Below are 22,882 nucleotides of genomic sequence, written 5' to 3' on the forward strand. Positions count from 1 at the left end.
TCACCATCGCGGGCCCGCAGGCCCGGATTGGGTTTCCCCGCTATTACGCCATTAGACACTTCCACCCCCGAGCATATATGTAGCTCTTGCGTCTCCACTCTGGACGGCCAATTAAGGCAAGCCAGAGGTGGGGGATCCTCAACCTCGTCATTGTTCACTCCGAACTGCCACCGAGACAGTCCGGACGTGAGGACAGGGACCTCCCCCGGGAGAACTAAGGACCGCGGGGGCGCTACTCCCCGTCACCTCGCCACAAGGTGCCCTGCGGGCTTATTATTATTATTATTAAACGTTTCACCAGGTAAACTTCGGTTCGGTGGACATCCCCCGCGGGCTGGAGTACCCCAAGCCGGTGAAGGTTGGGGCTCTGCGCGGGGTGCACGGGGTATCTTCCGACCCCATCGTGGTGGTGGACGCGCAGACTCTGCTCATCCCCAACTTCTCTTATGACGGCGAGGCTCCGGGTAAGTAGCAGTAGCAGTTGCTATAGTAGGATATTTGTCATTGCGGGTAACTGAGCTGGTGGTTCACCTGATTGTAAGTGCCACCGCTCATGAAGGATTGACGAAAAAAAAAAGAATGGACTGGAAATAGGTATTATAGTAAGATAATAAGTATTTTTTAATATTAATCAGTTGTGGCTTTTTTGTTAACTATAAACGTATATTTACAAGCAAAATAATTTTGAGTAACTAAAATCCTATTTTAACAAGTTAATACCGCATTAACTGAAACATGTTAACTCACGAAAGTACCCCAGGCTAGTCTGAAAAGTAATACCGATGATGTAGCATTTAAAATCTAATCTCCCTTTTTCAGCGCCAGAAAAAGTGCTCTGAAATATAATCCCTAAAATAATTGAACCTGTACAATCTAAACCTTACGGAATTATGGAGCTTAATGTTTTAATGGCTTTTTGCACAAATTTGTTGGACAAAAATAATTAATATTAAAAACATATGCGAAGTACAAACATACATTGTTTCTATGATAATGACAAGAATGACAAGCATAGCAAACAGAGCGGAGTCTGAGCGCGGAAGCAATCACGGTAGTGTTACGAGCTCTGCGCCTAGCACTGAATTTATTTTATTGGAATACTGGGGCCTGTCTTGTAGCGCCTTGAAAAGATAGTTAGGGATTTTCTTGTTTAAAAAGAATGTAACAAGAAATTTGTTTTAACGGAATGTTGAAGTGACAAAAGTAAAATAGAGACGTGGCACGTAAATTATTTACTAACAACGGGAGAGTCTTAAACCTATTAACATGAATTGATAGAATATTGCTTTAGCTTAGGTTCTTATTATTAATCATAATTTTTATCATTTTGAAATACTCAATTAAGGTCAGGTTTGAGTAAAGTTTCATTTTTATCGATCGAAAATGGAAGGATAACATAAATATAATATAAAATAATATGCCACCACGCTGGCATAAGAGCCCCGTACCGCTGACAGTAGCGACAATGTTTCAATTGCGTAGCTGTTAATATATACTTCACGCCGCGGGCGCGTTGCGCCCGGTGAATTCTCTTGCTACAGGATTATTAATAAATATCTCTCTTGCGTTGTAATTTTATTGTTAACAGAGTTTATTAGTTAAATTTATTGCATATTTCAAATTCTCGATAGCTTTTAATACAGAAATCCCTTGGGCGCAAAAATTGTCAGCTGTTTTTTTGTATTTTCAGTCAGACAGTTTTTTCTATTAGGTAAAAAGTCAGTTCTGTGTAAGAATATAGGAGTAACTAAATTCACGTTTCAGTGAACAACATACTCCGAGCAGTTTAGTATGTTGAAATATATGCAGTTTCCCAGAGTTCACAATCAAAAGCGAATAAACAATATTTTTAACAGAACCAAAAACAATCGAGATATCGCAGAAAAATACGGCTCAGTTACATCCATGTCACAGAGCTTTGCTGCGGTGAAACTGTAAACACTCACAAATAAATACTAACGCCGATCATCGTAACGGAAGGGGAATCCATAATCTATTTCACTCGTGTTGCATTTATCAGATCAATGCTATGATCAATCGAAGCTATGAAACTTTATATACACGATGTATGCATTAAGTGCCAAATTTTCATTTAAACTCATTTAAAAACCAAGCGTTTATCTCATCAAAGTTTATATTATACTCTGAATTATAACAATAATTTTAGTGTAAATTTTAAACAGAAAGGAGTCCCTTCTCTGTAAACTTTGTTTATTATATTTTCACAAATTCTCGTTTCAATTTATAGTACTATGTTTACATTTAGCTTTGCGTAGTTAATAAACATTTTAATAGATTTTTGAAATTATGTTTTATAACAATATTTCATAATAAGCAGTTTACTCAACAGGAGCTGTGTTTATGAAATGTTTAACACCACGATGTTTCAGAATATTAGTTTCAACCCAAACGAATGCATTGTTAAAGAATTGTTTTCAATTTTAACACCTCATAGCTTATTGTAGACAGACGACAAACGCCGAGTGTCGTCAAATGTCCCACGTTTGTGCTAACCATCCATAATGAGATTTGGAAATAATAGTATCGTAATTGAAATGACAAAGATCATTTACCTCTTTAATGTTTGGATGCTTGCGAACTGGCTTTCACTATTGCTCAACCCATATGAGAATGTATATCTTTATATATATAAAATTCTCGTGTCACAGTTTTCGTTGCCATACTCCTCCGAAACGGCTTGACCGATTTTGATGAAATTTTTTGTGCTTATCCGTTATCTATGAGAATCGGCCAACATCTATTTTTCATACCCCTAAATGATAAGAGTAAGGCAGAACAGCGTTTGCCGGGTGCAGCTAGTTTATTGTAAAGATAATGCTTATTTATATCTCGATTTGGAATGCATGCCTTTTTGTTCGCTCATATCACAAAGCCAACCCATCAGCCTACTGACCACACCTCAAGCTACTTAACTCACAGATTGTTTACCAACCATAACACGCAACTATCCATAAGCGCCTGCATCATTAATCAAACAATTATTTACATGATGACTTGGACGTTTTATGGCACACATAAGAAATAATACACTAATAATCATAAATATTAATACTTTAATAAATTAATCAAATATCTATAAACAATCTTTCAATATTAAAATAAACGTTAATTTATAATCAGTTGCAATGGTGTTCGTGACTACATTAATAACATTTATATTATTTTGAGATCTTTGATGTGGTAATTTGTAATAATTTATACAGCGTTGAATTCCTTTACGTAACATATTATATATTATATGCTACGTGTATATTATATGTACGTATTACAAATTTGAGTTTTAAATATAAATTACCAGAAGCTCCTGTAATTACACATCCAAGTTAACAATTAAATAATCTTCTTTTAACATTTTTATTTTTCATTAATTCGTTAATTTTAGAAATAACATTCATTAACCTTATTCATTTTTGAAGGCATTTGTATTCCCTACTTAGGTTATTCGTAGTTTTCAGGCTATAATTGTTATCCCATAATCATAAAAGGCAAAACAAAACCAGAGGTCGACTATTCTAGAAACAAAATGAATGCCTTACAATGATTCCATAGTAACTCAATAAAAGGGAATGTTCCGCCATTGACCAAGTAATGTACATGATCCAGCCATAGCCGGGACTGCCGGGGAACGGGAGGGGAGCGGGCAGGGAGGTGTTATCGCGGCTTCATATTGAATTTCGTTCGGATTCGCTCTTGATAGCGATGGGATTTAAACAATTCGAATACCAGCATTTGTTTCAATATCATTTGTTTAATGAATATTGGATGCAGTGCAGCCGGGGCCGACCGATAAGCTTATAGCATTTCAACTTGGAAGATTCTTCCTGATTTAATATAGACGTCATTAATTTTACCAATGCTGGAATAGGGATAAATCGTTTTATGGATTTTGTTTATGCTAAAAGTAGTTTTGTAGGACATTGCCATTACAACTAAGTATTCTATCACCCGATTTTTACGACACCAATAATTTGGCTTGATCAAGATCCATTTTTGTTTGTTCTGTTTTCACAAATTCAAACACTTATTGATTCAATTCTTATAGAATTTTTGAATCGTCATAATATAGTTTTAACATTTACCACAGATTTTGTTATATATACTAGTAGAATACAAAACTCAATATATGTAAGACAATATCATAATACTCATTGTTTTTTACACAAAGACGCCAAATTCTGGGTGGGACGAGGAGACAAGCCTTCACCTGAAGGCATTCGCATCCCGGACGAGAATGGAAAAGAAACACCTTTGAGGAAATACGATAAGAAGACCATTGTGCTGACTTTGCCTGGGGTAAGGAACTTCCTTAAGCATTTATTGTATATTATTATTAGATTATGTTTTTAAAACATTCTAGCTATTGATCCTTTTATATTGAAAAATACAGGTTACTCTGTTACCTAGCAAAGATGTCGGTCTTGAACCTTTAATTGTTTGATACCTATTTGTACTGCTACAGTGATGTACTTAGCTATAAGGTTAGGTTAAGTGTTTGACATAGTAAACAATTTTGAATTTGAATTTGAATGACATATGAACACATATGGTAGTTTCCATTAGGCAACATTTGAAACACAATTTTTTACTTCAGGAAACTTCAGAAAACAAAAAAATTAACTTTGTATTACGTATTCTAGGTTTGCGATCAGTCAACTGGCACATTTTTTCAAGCTCTTCGAAACTATAGAACATATACAAATTTAACTGATATGACGTCATATTTATATTAATTTTTAACGAAATCATATGATTTGGTCCCAAATTACATAAAGATATATATGACGTGCAAAACATTGTAATAAATTATGTTTTTACTTATTGGATCCTTTGGTTACATGAACAATAAAAAAGAAAGCAAAATTAAGACAACTTGATCGCTAAAGAATGTACCCTGTGCATAATTCGAAAAGGGTAATTATGTGAACTAACTATTTTATAGCAAAACAATTATCCTGTGCTCAAATGGAAAACAATGTGTCCGCGGACTTAACTCGTATTCTCTCCCAGGAGCTCACGGTGTTCGACATAGGGCACTTCGGCGTGTGGTGCGAGGCGTTCACGGTGGACTTCGGGCACGTGGTGCTGCCGCGCGCCGCGCTCGCCGCCGCGCCGCCCAGCCTCAGGATGCTCGGCGTGTCGCCGCAGGTTGGTGCTCTTGATCTAGGTGATATCACGGCGGAATGGCCACGTGGCCGCGTTTGTATATACTCTAGCGACTAGCTGTTTCTTGTAGCTCCGTCTGAAAAGTGGATGAAACCCACCGCCGAAAAGAAATTTCCTCCTACCTATTTCTATATACAAAAATTACGTCACAGGAAGATAAACAAATAACCAAAACACTTTCAAGTTTATAATATACAAGCATTTGCCTGCGGCTTCGCACGTTCGCACCTTGAGTCACTCTATCTATTAAAAAACACCATCAAAATCCATTGCGTAGTTTTAAAGAGTTAAGTATACATAGAGACAGACGGAAAAGCGACTTTGTTTTATACTATGTAGTGATAGGACAATGTTAGTATGGTTTGTTTGTATCGGATGAGCATTTTTGTGTAAAAGAGTGTGCGGTCATATGATGTTTAAAAAAAAATCTCCGTATATGGGTACTACCTCCGCGAGGTTTCGTGTTATTATATAAGCTTTAGCATTCAAAAAGCACGCGGATTTGCTCAAGTTTCAGCCATGTGTAACGATTTTAATATTACATTGATAAAATAAAAGTTTGTTTTTTAATATAAGTCTTTGAACAATTGGCTATGTAGCTACTCGCAAGTCAATACGAGCTTTCTGTCAGCAATAAGACCAGACATCGCAAATTTAAAGTAATCCGAAATAATTTATTAATCCGATAAAAATGCCAAATACATTTGGTTTATTTTCATAAACAAAACTTGCAGTATAATTACAGTTTTATTTTACATTTAACGCGAGTGAGCTAATAAATTCAAAAGTTCATAGAGGTTTTCTGCGCAGCCGAGCATTATAAACTTTGAATAGTACAAAATTGCAAAGCTGGGTTTTGCTACTTAAATAATAAATTCTTTCAAGACATCTGCGTAGAAATAAATCGTTATTCATTTGAAAGCATTAATAATTACAATCGGGCCAAGGGCGGGTACACCTATTCTGTATATCATACACGACCGGTGTTCAATCAATTAATTTGCAATAATCATACGTTATAAGCTCTATGTCGAGTGTTATTTATGTTTAATTAAGATTTGTGCGCAGGATTCGTGTTAAATGATGTTTTGTGTTCATACTTGAATATAAATTTATTAAAGGTGCCTCTTAAAAGTGCGTTTGAATCATCGAATCGTTCAAACTAAATATTTATGAAGACAAATAACAATCTAAATATTTCTTTTTTCCGTGTTTGTTGTTAAAGATTTACATAAGGTTTTATACAAATTTAAAGCCTTCTTCTTAATATATGGACTTACTATTTATTGCTTTGGTTCAAGAATTATTATCCTATATGTAAGATGCGCGTTTGTAAATTGAAAATACAGCTTTTATATTATGATTATATTTGCTTATTTATTTTTAGTTTCGTTGTCTAGATCTTAAATGAATTCGTTTAATTGTCAGACGTATTGTTTTTAATTTCAAAACTAAACTAAGCATAAGTTTTCTCTTTACTATTTGAAGATGATTGGCTAATGTGTAGTCTCCGTATAGAAAGCGCCTTATTAGCGCGCTACAGCGCTGGGAATTGGCTATTTACACGAATACTCACTACGTAATTGATAAAAGTTTATATTTTTTGTTAAATCGATTTTTAAAATTAGTTTTCCTCTTAAAAGGTATTCATGAGTGACATAAGTGAAGTCCCGTGTCCCCTAGTGGGGTATGGGGCAGATGATGTACATCTGTTTCACTGATCGATTTTCTTTACGGACAAGTAGGTGATCAGCCTTCTGTGTCCTGCCAGACCGAGACAATTTTTTTTTGTGCGTCCCCACCGGGAATTGAACCCAGGACCCCTCGGTTCTACGCTCACGCGTTAACCACTGTACCAAGGAGGCGGTCATTCATGAGTGACATGGCCTATATTTTTTAATTGTATTTTGATTCCGGGCATAGCTGGGGCGAGCAACTAGTGTGTACTATGCCTCGATGTAAATATATACTAATGCTTCAAATATTACAATGATATTATTAATTCAAAGTTAGTTTTCATTTCAAAAATTTTAATTAAACGCGTCATTGTGTGGGAACACTCCCTTGCGACGGCCATGTCACACCTTAATTATGTAAATAAAGTTTTTATAAATATACAGTTAAATACATGTAATGAAATTGATTAAAAATAATATAAATAGAAATACATTCATTTGTACCTAGAATTGAGATCAGCTAAAATTACACTGTTAATGATGTTGTGCAGAAGTTTGTAAAACATTTTTATTTAGAAATTAAAAACTTTTCAACGGATTTTAAACGCGATTTATTCATTATGAATGACAAATGAATAAATCGCGTTTAAAATCCGTTGAAAAGTTTTTAATTTCTAAATGTATAATACTCGCGTGAAACCAAACACAAGAAAATACTAAACATTTTTATTATTTATACAAAAACTGAGATTTTGCCCGCGGCTTCGTACGCGTTAAATTCGAGTAGTTTAATAGATGATGATACATATAAACCTTCCTCTTGAATCAGTCTATTTATTTCAAAAAACCGCATCAAGATCCGTTACATAATTTTAAAGAATAAAGCATACAGGACATAAAGACAAAGCAGTGACTTCTTTTTATACTCTGTAGTGATAATGAAATGGCGGTAAAAATGAATTTGATGGAACAATAGACGTTTCGTGCACCGCACGCCAATCTATCTCCAAACTGAGAGCAGTCTTTATCAAAAAATGGACAATTTCCAAAATGATTTAACGAAAGGAGTACTTTGGTTGGCGTTGAGAGAACATGAAATTAATAGAGGCGCGTTCACCCCGAACCATTTGGATCGGCTCCAAGCACACGCCCTTAGTCATGCGCTGTACGGGGCAGCAAAACGTAGCGATGAGATACTTAACTTTAGGAAGCTAGAGATTTAAATGGTTTAGAAGAAGATTCAGTCATTTTTTTAACATCGATAGGGATGAAATCGTTTTGAATGTAGTTATCCGATATGATTTGATTGCTTGAATCTACTGTCATATCACGCTATAAGCATTTTAAATGTGAATTTTGAATTTTTAAATATATATTCTGACGTGTTTGTTCTTTCCAACCGAGTTATAAATGTGGGAGGTTATCAATTGGACTGTATCTTTTGTATTTGTTATTTCATAATATTTTACTTAGTCGATCGATTCTATGATTCTTCTTTTTTATTTGAAAGCTATTCCCTTCCATGTAGTGACATTTAAATTTGGTTTAGTTCTCAAAATTTATGTATGTATGTAAATCACCGAGTCAGGGTCATCTACTTCAACAACCACCACCAATCACCAAGCCATCTTTTCGTTAACGTTGATAGGCGAGAATCAAACGTGGCGTGCGGACCGTTCGTAGGTCACCAGCCTTAGTGTAGCGAGTGCGCGGAGGCCAAATGTTCCTCACACAAAAACTTTAGCGCCCGCGGCAAATTGCTTTTGTACGATTGTCTTCATACAATATTAAACGAATTGCAGTTATGTAACACAAGCAGGCGACTTTCTTATCTCTTATGAGCTTTATGCAAGCTTCATCATGCCTTCCCCTGTAATTTGAAATATTATAATTCATAATGTGGTTTTGTGAAAGCACTTCTTTTCTAGACTTGATGTAGATGTCGAAACTACCGTTTTGTAAATGTTTTGTTATGCGTTTTACTCAGTAGTAGCTATGCGCCCCGGCTTTCCCCGGTACACGGGTTCCACGTGGTACATAACAGCTTACAACGATCTTGGTAGTTGCTATTCATCTTATGTTGTTAATTGTGTTATTTGAAATTTAAATAACTTCGTGTCTGATAAGAGTATTAAAGCAAATTCCATAGAGATAGTCATTATATAAGTAAGTTAAACGAATTTGTACGTTTCGTTACAGGATTGTTTGTCAGTCAAGTTAAACTACTTAAGATAACTAATTCAAAACAAGATAAGATTATCAGGTGAAATCGACAAAGTTGCAACAAAGTTTCGAGTTGTTTGTGTCGCCATGTACTCCTGAAAATTAAAATTGCTACAATTATTTACTTCGTCTAAAACGTTATGGAAAAATGTCACAATGCCAGGAAATAAGAAATGCTATAACTTTGAACCGATGTTTTCAAATATTGCCTACGAGCACTGTGCTGACTGTCAATATGCTTATTAATTTTATCCTTACTTTTTTCGACACAGAAAGTTTTTAAGTGATTAAAGTGATTCTTTTTCTGATTTATAGGAAACTAGCTTTTCGCCCGCGGCTTCGCCCGCGTATAATTCGCTTATATCGCGCGACATGGTAAGGAGTATTTTCTTCGCATTAAAATGTATGGTTTGTTATTTCCCACGTTTAGCTCCATCTTCATACCAAGTTTCATCAAAATCGGTTTGACAATAACGAACTTTCATACAAACTTTCATCCCCTCTTTCAACCCTTTCTACCCTTTTTTCGCGATAAAAAGTATCCTATGTCCTTTCCCAAGTTCATTTCTATCTTCATATCAAATTTTGTCAAAATCGGTTCAGTGGTTTAGGCGTGAAAGCGTAACAGACAGACAGACAGACAGAGTTACTTTCGCATTTATAATATTAGTAGGGATTGTCATTTTGGTCCGTGCCTCCCAGGGACGTTCGTGATCTTTTTGCAGAAAATAATTATTTGCAATAAATATCCTCTACAACTCGTGCGAAGCCGGGGCATTTCCCTAGTAAAATATAAAGCTCCAACAGCAGAAAGCAGCGCTGGCTTGGAAGCGCAGTTTTCAGCGAGTTAGAATATTTTATGATGTTTTTACTGCGCGCTCGTAAATATTGTGATATTACGAATATTGTTTATAAAATTTTCCTCGTAACTCGTTTTGAAATTTTCATATCTTTTACTGTGAATGAGAATTATACGTCTGTATTCTGACAATCGAATACTAAATATTTATGAGGCTGTGTTGTGTGTGTTGTATCTTATAAGGTTACTTCGTTAAGGATTTTTTAATTATGTCTTTGCTGAAAACAAAACCAGTATTAGGTAAACGACTAACCTTTCCAACTTTAAAACGTAATTTTATTATTACATAAAGCACAAACCACAAAAAGGAGTACCAATAATATAAAAAGCTAACGTGGCGTATCCGCTCTCGCTATAAAATAAAAAATTGGTAGAAAAATACGCTTTAAAAATGTTTTGGCTCTTTTGCATGGCTCTGAAATGTTATTGGTTATTGAAAAATAACGTGTATTTTATATTTAAATCTACGATAAGTCTATTGCGCGATACGAATTGAAATGTATACAATAGCTTTAAAAATACGATAAAGCTATAAATTTCGAACATAAGAAATAATTCAAAAGCAATTGGTTCACTCAAATTGGCAATCCTTGATATGTCAAAGTTTGTATAAATGGGAGCTAATTAGCAACATCAGCATAGATAATCGCTATTCACATGTTTGCGAAACCGAATGAAATATTTTAAAACCGTTCGTGAGCTCATCAAGACACCAACTTGTTACGAGATCTCGCGCAATCTGCGCTCCTCAATGGCTCGCCTTCAGATTTAAACAGGTTACTTGCCTTTGAGTTAGTGTATTCATACGATACGTTTCGATATGTGAAGACACCTACCTAGGAAAAGAAAATCAATGTCAAAATCAATTAAAATTATAAGGCTCGCAAGAATAGTTTAAACTTTAATGCATTACTATCGAATCTTGAATCCTGCCTAATCAGTCTTTGTGCCCCATCTCAAACCATTACGCACAAACAAAACTGGTTAGTAACAAAGTTTATTAGTAAGGGGGTAAGTGCATCATCGAAACACAATCACACATCCTTCCCATCCTTCGTGCCATCTTTGCCCCTGTCCTGAGTAGAGGTTCTTGTTGCAGAGCCGCAACAAAGCGCTGGCGGCGGCGGCCCCCCGCGCGCCCTCCGCCCCGCGGGCCCGCAAGCCCCTCGCACGGCTCGACGCCACCACCTACCGCCCCCAGAGGCTCGGCGCCGGCCCACCTGCCTCCCTTGACGACGCTCCGGCCCCCTCGCACCTGCACCGCCGCGCTGACCAACCCCCACAACACGAACCCACCCAAAATGACCAACCGACCCCTAATGACCAACAACAAAATGAACAATCACAACAAAATGACCAATCAGAACAAAATGTTCAAAATGAACAACATTCAAGCCAAAATGACAACAAAGAACGTGAAAGCATCGCTAACCATGCAGAGAAACAGAGCGATGATAAATATGAAATCGAAATAATACCTCAGACGTTCACGCTGCTAGACCCGGCGACACAAGACTTGCTAACGGTTCAGTACTTGAACGAAGAGCGACGCCGGGCGCTAGAGCTGCAGAGCTACCTGTACGACGACCTGATCAGGCAGCAGAGAGAAAAAGAGCGCCTAGAGGCTCTGAGGGAGGAAAACATTCAGCTGGAGCAGGCGCGGCTGGCGCGGCAGTACCACCGCGTGCCGTTCAACCACGGCCAGGACTACCGGTTTGACCTTGACCCATTTGGGAGGTCGCGGCTCTGATGGCGCAACGATCGCGCAACACATCCTCTCGTCTCATCCGTGGTCAATCGATTACGACACAGTTTCCCAATCGTACATTGCCCTTCTAAACGCTCCTCTCACTAGGCCTTGGCGATTAGATTCCGAGCTGTGATTGTTTATTGTCCCTTCCCGTCATATGATAATTAACCGTTCCGTTCACCATCTTGGAATTCAGCGATTCCACAACACATTGTGTTTCGATTTTGCCAGTAAAAGTGATATATAGTGTAGATAGATCGTAAACTTCTCCACCGCCTTCATAAAAAGGCCATTTTAAGTTTAGTATAGTAAGAGTAAGTGGCGGGAATATTTTATAACTTTAGAGCAAACTGAAGGAATCTCATACGTTTGGAAATTTTGAACACATAACATATTTTGTAACTTACCTTAAAGTACCAAAACTACCTAAGTTTTTACAGTGATGTGAAAATAATTTATACAAAAGAATAGAAGGTAGATATATTACGATGTGCATTCTGATGAACTGATATAACTGCAGTTCGCTTGTGCCCTAAATTCATGAGTGAGCAAGTATCTTTACAAACTGCACATGCTCACGGTGAAGTCTATCTGGAGGTCAAATCGAAAGGGTTACTATAATTAACGACGCCATAATGTTTATACATAAGTTCCTTCGGTGCCCTGCCGCTCGTGATAAATTGTGAAATATTAAGTTGTTATTTTTAACTTTTATACATTAAAACGATATAATACTCATAGCAATAAAGCTTGCCAAGCACTTCGCGTTTCATTTCTATCCATTACTCTGAACGTCTCATGAAGATATGATAAATTGTTTTCGTTATTGCAAATGGTGATGCGAGTTTTTTTAGACCATTGTTGCTGGTTGAAACTTGAAGTTGTCACTTCATTTATAACCCTTTTTTATTATTACTATAACGTTAAATTGAAAAACTATAGGTATACAGCTTGCTAGTATAGCTTAATGTTATTTGTGGCTTGAACGTAAGTTGTGTGTTAACGAAAAAACTAAAATCTTTGTATAGAGTTAATGAAACCGAGTAATATAACTATTGATTTTTTATTTATATGCATTCATACTTGTACTCGATGTACTTGTTTTTGCATGCATTTAATTGAATCTAGGACGCAGATAAAGCACTGTCAGCTACAAATTAATAAAGTTGAAAGAATGAGGTTGTTAAAGACATTAGAACTCTGCTATTGCGCAATATAAAAGGTCAAATTGTCAACCCCAAGCATGATTTTGTTCCAACATAACGTAACCTAAGAAATGCTTGATTTTTATACAAAAATATACTCCCAAAGAGTCAGGGCGTTGGTGGAATATAAAAGAAAAGGCATTCGTATATAGAACACGCAACACAATAGAGTTTTATAACATAGATGATAACTCAGCACAGAATAGAGGCATTCTTCATCACGACAAAGCGAATTGGCAACGACTATACTTTTATTATTACCGGCTTTCATTGCTCAAATACTGTGCTGTATAAAAGTAAATCTTACCATTTCATATTTAAAGTCGCCATTTCGCCTTTGCTATTCAGTTATATAGTGCTTTTATTGCGTTCGGGTCAGTCTTAGGTTATATTGAGCTTATACGGTATCGCGTTTTCTGCAGGCAATTATTTAACAAATTAACTTAAACTTTTGTGTTTATCAAGCATTTTCGCGTATTTAACTGATTTCCAATCCAGATATCAAGAGGGACTTTTGTCTGTTCATTCGAGTGATACTCAGAATTGTTCATACAAAATTTGATATGATTTCATTGCCCAATATCATTTGATTTTAAGAAACCAATTTCACTTTATGTTCATAAAAATTTATAGAATGCGAAACATTCCGGCCTTCATTTACCGATTTAAGAATCTTTGACATATTAAAAATTACCTCACCTCACGCAACACGTTAGCTCCTTTCTACGAGGCAAGCAAACGTGATAACAATTATTGAGAAATATCTTATGGACAATTTTCCGCTGTTATAAGTCACGAATACATTACCAATGACTATTATTTTAAGGAATATTAAAGAGATGGGTTTACGAAATTTACAAATATTAATTCCTACTTTCGACATACATAATACATATGTACAGATTTATATAGTGTATTCTGATATTAATGACCAACTTATGCCCGCGGCTTCGCACGCGTAGAATTTTAAGTAGTTTAATGGAAGTTATTATACATATAAACCCTTCTCTTGAATCATTCTATCTATTAAAAAAAAACCATCAAAATCCGTTGCGTAGTTTTAAAGATTTAAGCACACATACATACAGACGTGGGAAGCGACTTAGCTTTATGTATATAGTGACTAGTGATGATAATCGAAATATATAAGTATCATAAAAGTCTCATGTGCAGCATAGTAATAATATATAAAGAGATTCTAAAACGAGTGTCGTTAAACAAGTTTTCCATTCTAGTTAAAATGATGATACACGAGTAATAAAAAAGTTCTGCAGATAAGGAAAAGGGGTAACAAAATTGTACAGCTGGTACCAGATATTTGTAAGTCACCATATTTTTGTATTGGTGTTAAGTTTCAGATGTACAACCACGAGTACTTTTGATACTAAATACTCGATTTAATAATCGATTTAAAGCCCACTTACGGCAAGCGGCACTTACGAACTTCAATACATGATACATTTAAACATTACTTAAAAAAATTAGGATAACATAAAAATATAATATAAATCATCATTATTACAATTTCCACTCACGTCATAAACGTATTAAAAAATAAAAGAGCAAATTTTTTTAAGACACAAAGTATTAAAAATACTTCTTTAAGACACTAAGTATTTAAAAATACTTAGTGTATTAAAAAATGTTCTTCATTAACTTTCGTCAGATTTTATTAGAAAGAAAAATTTGAAAATTGATGACATGCGACGGTGACCGAGCTATCGATAACTGACATAAAACGTAGCGATTAAAGCGACCATAGTCCATCGACTCTGCACTTTACCGTGCGTTGATCTATTCATACTATTGCGATATTCGTTTTCCATCGTAAAAACTGATTGCTAGTCGCAGTGGATCGATTGAAACTCGCATTGATAAAGTTTTCGTGTGTATCCATGTGACTGAGTATACGATTTACATCAGTGTTGGTTTTATTACTATCAATTTGATATTTCACTCATAAAGCATGTATAGAAATGCATTACGTATTAGGTATCTTTGGAATTAATGTTTATATGATGATGAGAAATTGTGTGTATTTCAGAAAAAAAATACATATTTATATACTAATGCGCATAATGCTTAATGTTTCCCGTTTGCCAACAATGTTTAAGTTTCAAACTGTATATTTTTTATGCATGCAGGGCATATTTAACTTCTCTTGATTTAATCACATCAGAATTTAATAAAAAATCCCTTTTTTATCTTTGGAATAGGTGAAATAAATATCTCCACGCAAAATTTCTTAAAAGTGGTTCAGCGTTTAGTTATTGATGGAATTATTATACATATTTTCGTGATTAAAACGGAGAGTTAGGACCCTGACAAAATTAATTGAAAACTTTAAATACCTACGTTACTTTTTAGAACTCTTAAAAGCAAATAAAATAACAAACAAAATAGTATCATAATAAGTAAGTAAATACACGTTACCTAGTTTTATACATACACAGTAACCGAAATGTGAAATATTTAAGATATGCTCAAAATATTCCAGTCACAGAATGATGTCCTGTACGTACGCATTGCAGGCCCTTTGGTGACCCACTGGGTGACCCCACGACCCTCATGAATAACTCTATTTGCCATAAAACGACTTACCTAACCGTTTATTATAAAACTTTCTTATAATACGAAAGGCTTTTTGTTGAAACGTTTCATTTGGAATTCTTTAAATAGCACTTTTATGGTTTGTAGAGTTGAATTGTGTAGTCGAGTTAAATACAGTATTTTTATGTTTTAAATTTTATGCTCGTATATTATAAAAATATTTTTTTCTTTACAAAATTCTTGGTTCTAAAATATAAGCAGTCCCATATTACTAAGTCATTCAACGGTGGTGTAGTAAGGGTGTAAATGCACGACAAATTTCAATTGAATAGGTTACGTTATTCGGTAAGAAATAATAATTTATGCACATCAGTTTTGAAAGTTTTAGCTCATTTTTATGAATTGGTCGATCAAACATTTGTGGTAATTTTTTATAAAGAAAGATAAAAGATTACATGACATTCGAAGGCTATTCAATTGTAATACTGACAGATTCTAAAGGCAAGTAATCACCTAGTTGCCATAGCAACCATTGAGTGAGCTAGAAAAGCTGTCGCCATATTATTAGGGCAAATTGACGCTTCGCCGGCCAGAGTGGAGGCAAATTGGCACGCCTTTGTAATATATAACTCGGTTACGTGTACCGAATATGCCTTGCGAGCGGTAACATCGCTACATGCTCTGTTTTATTTCCCTGAAGGTGTTAAAATACCATTTGTTTGTCAGATCCGCTTAAGATTTTTGTCATTTTGTCCACCATACTTACACACTTGAAGGTATATTTTGATGTTAATACATTTGTAGCCCTAGTACGTAAAAACTATTAAACAGATTTAAATTAAATTTTATATTACGATGGATTATGTCCTGAACTACGATTTAGGATAGATTATCCAAAGATACAAAGAATAACTGCAGATGGGGGATATGATTAAAAAGTTTAGAAAATTGTCCGCAAAATACAAAATGTGTGAATGAACTAAAAATGTTGCACATACATAGTTAATCATCTGGATTAACATATAGAATACGTTCTATCCCGGTTCAAATCTAGCTTTAATATTTTGTAGAAAGATTGTCAATTTGTTTTTTAGATTGAACTTGGAAATTGTTCTGCTAATATTAAATCTACATTACGTTTTTTGTCGAATTACTTTTATCAGGTTAATTATGTAAATACGAACTACAATAAACGGATTGCCGCTTTGATAAACTTCTGTTTAAAAAAAAAATACAAGTGTAGAAAACAAATACACAAATATAAAAATAATTTACTAGCAGTTACATTTGTGAGTTCATACACAATCTAATGCAGTTTTACCCAACGAAAAGGTAAAGGCTCTAGAAACAAGTTCAGCGAAAGTTTTATAATGGTCTAGTTTCGAGATTCAAGTATGACTGAAAATATCAGAACTATTTTAGCGAACGTGAGTGCATGGCTCGGAAAATGCAGAAACATTTTATACAACTCAGAGTAGCTATTAAATGAAAGCAGATAAGATGTTATAAAAACTCTGATAAAATATACAGTATTTACATTTTCCCTTAAGGGGGTTGTCTCGTCCGAGCTACGTCTTGTGTCTCATCTACGCTTACGGAGAGGAAAGGTTTGATTTCGTTTAGCAAACATAGTAAACTTACGCTTAGCTAAAAATTCATTCCCCTAGAATCAGAATAATATGCCGTAATAAAGCATTAGTTAATTAAAGTTTGCCTTGACGAAATAATTTTTTCAAGTGTTTGGGTATATCTTTTTAAATAGTTAATTTGGGTATAGTGTATAGATATAGATATAAATAATGTAGTATTTTATATATTCAATATGAGAGATTTGATACCAGTTGGTATATTAAAAAGTAATGGTAATGATTAAGAATTTTATTCGTGAAAACAAAAAATACATTTGAGATTTTATAGTCTATAAATTACACAAATGAAAAATTTCATTATAAACTACACTACTGAAAATTATGTCATTCATAAGACAAAAGAAAAACTAAAAAAGTAGCCTAGTATCTCTCCCAACGTAATCTATTTGTTAGATTGATTAAGGCATGCTACTCGTGTGGGTACGCATAATGGAAGTTAAATACATACCTACAGATTTGTATTCTTGTTCAAACAAATCAAAGTTCTTAAATAAAAGCAGAATGCGGTTACTGGCTCCCATATTCACGTCGAACGCAAAGTTTTGCTATGGAGAACAAACTATGAGACGAAGTTAGTGCGGCGTCGAATAAAATCGATCGAGAAGTCGCGGTAATTTGCTTCGTTCCAACTTTGATTTCAACACTAGATGCAAATAAGTTTTGCGCTTTTATTATTTCCTGGTACACGAAATGTTAATATCGAAGACGTTGCTATTATTCTGTTTTGTAATTCTGTAGAAGCACGATGCCTTTCCAATAATTAGATGTTGCTAAAATAGTTCTATGATTTCCTAAGATTGTCTTGGGTAAGTTTGCGAAAGATTGCAACTCAAATTCAGTGTAAGCCATACTTTATATCTGTTATGTTGCTCAAAAAATAATGTTATTAGTGGCTTTTTATTTTAAATTTATCTCCCCATAAATTACACATACACTATCTGCACTGATATTATGGAGAGGAAAATTTTGTATTTTTGTAACGTTTTCATGCAAAAACCAATGGACCGATTTCAAAAATTCTTCCTCCGTTAGAAAGCTGCAACTTCACACATGACATAGGTTATGTATGTAACACGAGCGAAGCTGGCCGAACAGCTAGTTAAGCAATAAACCACCAATGTTTTATTAACTTACATCATCTGTTCTATTATCTCAAATGGACCTACATGCCAACTAGTGAGACGTATAATAACGAATACTTGTGTTCACAGTCCAAGCTGAACTGCGAGGTTTTGCACGACGACCTGGCCTTCGAGGTGCGCTGGGCCATCGCCGGGGACAGCATCGTCTTGCAACTGGTCGCTAAATTGGGTAATGTTATACTTTAAACATTGCGTGTGGAATGATTGTGTGATTGAACTCTCACTAGTCTTTGTTGGGTAGTGAAGAGCCAGACTCTTTGCTTGTATCAGAGACTGCATACGGCACGCTATAGACAATATAATTTGTTTGTGAATTGAGCCTTTTGGCGTATGTTTATCTTATTTTGTTTATTTTTGTAGTATGTAAACGAAGTTTCAGATTGGAAAAAAGTTAAGTGAGAACACAACTGTAATTCATAAGAATAGTAATAAGTGTTATGGTGATTATGAAATTAGACATATTTGTTATAATGGCAAATATTAGGAGTCATAGACTCGTAAAATTATGCTGAACTAACGGTCGTCCCGACCTACAACACACAAAGATCACGTAATATCCAATGGATCAATAATATTTATATTGGTCTAGTATGTCCTGATATTAGTGCGTTCCAAAAACAAACAAGCTCTTCTTCTTTAAAAAAGAGTATATAAGTATAATAATTACGCAATTCCAATAACAAAGCATCACATTTGCTAATAAATCAATCTCGTTTATGCAACTCCGCAAATGCAACTCACACATTTAAACCGCTCAAAAGCTAACATATAACTTTTCTATTACTCCAATGGTCCGTGAACAACGTCACTTTCAGGTTCGTGATTAATTTCATAGAAGCTATGCTTTTGCTGAGCGAGAGGAACAAATCACAGTTGAATTTATTGATGTCGCCGTGCAGCGCCTTTTGTAGTAAGAAATAGTACAATTCGAGATTAGTTTGTGCTTTTACTTATATACGTTATAAGTGAATAATGTGTTTGTACTGTTTCTATTTCCTCCGTGTAGTTTCACTCATCAAGTGATTTCAAATACAGATAAATTGGAATAAATGTCATAATATGAACTATTGAAGTTTGGCTTAATAAAACAATAGTCTCTGTTATAAATTGAAATTAAAATCTCAAAATGTTTCGTTGTTTAGGCGTTTATTTGAGAACTACCAGCTGAAAGTCTCCTTAAAATAATGAGTCAATAGTTTCTGGATTTTCTTGTCTCAATCCAAACTATTTAGCACGACCTAAAGATTCTAATGCAATACCGATAAATTTACTGAATCATTAACATTGAGTTACATATCTGGTGTTATCAGAGGATGGAGAGTACATGTCGTTCGGTATCTCCGGCGACGCGGAGCACACGCAGATGGTGGGCGGCGACGTGACGGTGGCGTGGGTCAACAAGAGCACCCTTAAGGGCTACGCGGTGGACTACTACCTGGATGCCAAGAGCCAGTGCGCCGGCTCCCATGGATCTTGCCCCGATGAGAACATTGCTGTGAGACATCTTTATTTGTACTCTAATAAATGTGTGCTGATTAACAATGGGAAAGTTGTTTATTGCTTGAAACATTATTTATAACAGTTTAAGTAACATATCTCATACAGTAGTAAAAGCTGCGTCGGAGCTAGTGCTGCCCAGAACTCGAGAGCATCAGACAGCACTGATTTTCAGACGCCCCTTATTTTTAAAACATAATTATAGCTATGAAAAACAATACGTTAAGTTCTTTCGAACCTGTTGTGGGTTTATGCGTTAACCCTTATTATTATTTCGTAATCTTGTGTATGCATGTTGTTGTGATGCCCTCTTTTACTAACTTTGCTATTGCATAGTTGCCCTGTCTCCTTTGCTTATCTCCTTGATTATTTATCTTCTTCAGATAGAGTAGAAGATACATCCTTTTATAAATTTATATGGGCAACAAACTTCACAGTTTGTGTATCTCTACACTATAATATCCTTTAAGTAGCTGCTGTTATATTCAATTTTCTATTCAACTAATAAAACATAAAAGAGTAAGCGATAATAATCAGTGCAGTATTTCTTAACAATATAAATGGACTAACTCTTATAATTTTATGGTTATGTGAAAATCCTACTAATATTACCAATGCGAAAGTTTGTGACGATGGCTGTATGTGTATGTGTATGTTTGTTACTCTTTCACCGAAAAGCTGCTGAACCGATTGCAGTGATTTGGTACGTATATAGCTGGACAGTTAGAATAGCATATAGGCAACTTTTTTCCCAAAATACAGGGATACAGACTTACGTAGGTGAAACCGCGAGGTGTAGCTAGTATTTATATACATATTAATTGCTTTTGAGTTGATATCTATTTATTTAACCCAACTTGGATATGGTTCGTAATTTGGTACTCGGTTTTCTCAAAACACGCCAGATCAAACGCTTCGTTGTAATTAGCTGAGTTGAAATTCATTTCATGTATCTCGTATGAAACTTTATGTAACGATATAGAGATATAGTTAAGCTCCTTTAGTAATAATAATCTGGCCTCTCGCTATATTTTTGTTACTTTCAATTCTTCTCATTATAATATGAATGAGGCTTTTGATCTAACAACAACAAACAATTTCTGACAAAGCATTTGGAATATTATTGGGTATTTTATCTGGTACACGTTTTATAGCTGAGATGGTTCAGTAATGAGGAAAACTTTAGCCGCGTACAAAGTTGCGTGTATCAGCTACTTTACAGATATTTTGAATACTTTGAAGCGTGCATAGTTTTTAGATTATGTTCTTCCTCAGATATACTTTACATTTTTATTACTTCGATGAAGAAAGATCAGAAAAGCGATATCGTATATACGATAGATATTTAACCGCCTCTTTGGTACAGTGGTTAACGCTTCAACTTAAAACTGAGAGGTTGTGGGTTTGATTCCCGGTGAGGCAAAAAAGTAAATATCTCGGTGATCATCTACATGTAAATGTGAAACAGATGTATACCATCTATCCATACCCCACTATCCATACCCCACGGGACTTCACTTACGATAGATATATGCTTTACATATACTTAGCATATACTCTAGTCTATAACTAGCATAAACAGAAGTGCCATAACACCATTTACGACATTGGAAACTGTCACATAGAGTCCCATAATTCTGCTCATCAAATAAATTACAGCGTATAACTTCAGGCCATTAAGAACACGAGATCCAGAAGCCATACATAATCCAATATCAATATAATATTATGGTCTAATTCAATTCAGTCAAGATCCGAGATTGTTATCGAATCTGAGCGTGTAATATTTAGCTGTGCGATATATATGGCCCCTAGCTACAAGTAACTCGATACGACAGGCCTCAAACTAGATTATGGCTTGATTACCGTCATGCTACTATCCTGTTTATAGCTATGGGATTACAGCACAATTTGGCGTGCGAATGTTTCGGATATAATAAGTATAATTGTGCTATTATTGTGTTCACACACGGGGTGTAAGTTTGCTTGTTCGAACTTAAGAAGGTGTAGTTTATAACTCGGTGGTATTGCGCCGCCGCATTGCCTTCGGAGGAACCGCTATTTGAGATATCGCAACAGAGTTTGTAAACAATTCGCTTGTGATTATTTTCTTTGATATTAGGAATTTAATTAACCAGCTTCGAGAAGGCGTATAATGATTAAGTAGCATCTGGTTGGTTAGGTTTATATTCCATGTGGGTGATATTTGTATTCATTACATGGTAGTTATCAACTATGTTGATATCAAAATCAGACTTCATTGAGAGTGTTTAAGATTATCGTTATCCACATGGACAATTTCTATGAATCATATTGTATAATTGTTTACGCTCAAGTCTGTGATTCGTTTGGTAGAGGCGATGTTAAAACTTACTACTACTTTTATCATAACATCGGCTAGGGAAAAGCTGAAAATAAAAAATTTAAGATCTATTCTTGGGAATTGATGATAAGAAGTTGAGAAATATTGTTTCTTGCATCGGTGTTAACATATAGTTCTATCCTTTTATTAGTTACGTGTACTTAACATTTGTTTCAGCCGAACACGAACTCAGTGCGGCTGTTGAACGCGGCGCTGGTAAATGGCTACTCAATAGTGACGTACCAGCGGCCGCTGCGCGCGGCGGACCGGCTCGACCGCCGCGTGCGCACCGACGCGCCGCAGCCCGTGCTGTGGGCCGTCGGGCCGCGGAACGAGCGCGACGAGGTGTCCTACCACACGCACTTCACTGAGGTGAGTCACGCTGCGGTGGAAGTAGATGTAGTGCTACAAGCACTTTACTAAGTGTGACAGAAGTTAGATCGCGGGCTGGTGAACGGGATGAGATGTCGTACCCCATGCATGTCACGGAGATGAGTGTGTGTATGAAGCCGCAGTCGAACACAATTACAGTAGGGCTATAGAAAATTATAGGATTTATAAGAAAAACAAGCAACGATGTCATAATAATTATATTACTATATAGTTTTCTTTCTTATTTACGTTATTTAAATGTGTACAGGGCGACCGTTTAATCGAATTTGGTCGAGCGCCGCTATGGAACTGCCCCATGCCAGAGGGTGAGGACGGAGTACAACCCACTGCCCCCAGTGCCGATAATGCCCCAAGTGTCCCCACTGCATTGGAAGAAGAGGTACTTATTAATA

General features: G+C 35.6%; 1 protein-coding gene across 3 annotated transcripts in view; it reads left to right on the top strand.

Annotated features, from left to right (window-relative positions):
- The window catches only part of LOC119837915 (protein Skeletor, isoforms B/C), a 56,780-nt gene that overhangs the window by 31,588 nt on the left and 2,310 nt on the right, over positions 1 to 22,882 (top strand). For 2 of the 3 annotated variants that reach the window (XM_038363703.1, XM_038363704.1), the window contains exons 4-10: positions 302 to 464; positions 4,187 to 4,314; positions 5,029 to 5,166; positions 18,308 to 18,407; positions 19,549 to 19,733; positions 22,275 to 22,469; positions 22,738 to 22,869. In XM_038363703.1, the coding sequence (XP_038219631.1) occupies positions 302 to 464; positions 4,187 to 4,314; positions 5,029 to 5,166; positions 18,308 to 18,407; positions 19,549 to 19,733; positions 22,275 to 22,469; positions 22,738 to 22,869 (1,041 nt within the window). Of the gene's footprint in view, positions 1 to 301; positions 465 to 4,186; positions 4,315 to 5,028; positions 5,167 to 11,041; positions 12,453 to 18,307; positions 18,408 to 19,548; positions 19,734 to 22,274; positions 22,470 to 22,737; positions 22,870 to 22,882 lie in introns of those variants that run through there. The other variant, XM_038363705.1, reaches the window with a different exon arrangement.

Source organism: Zerene cesonia, chromosome 29 (assembly GCF_012273895.1).
Source record: "Zerene cesonia ecotype Mississippi chromosome 29, Zerene_cesonia_1.1, whole genome shotgun sequence".
NCBI classification, from domain to species: domain Eukaryota; kingdom Metazoa; phylum Arthropoda; class Insecta; order Lepidoptera; family Pieridae; genus Zerene; species Zerene cesonia.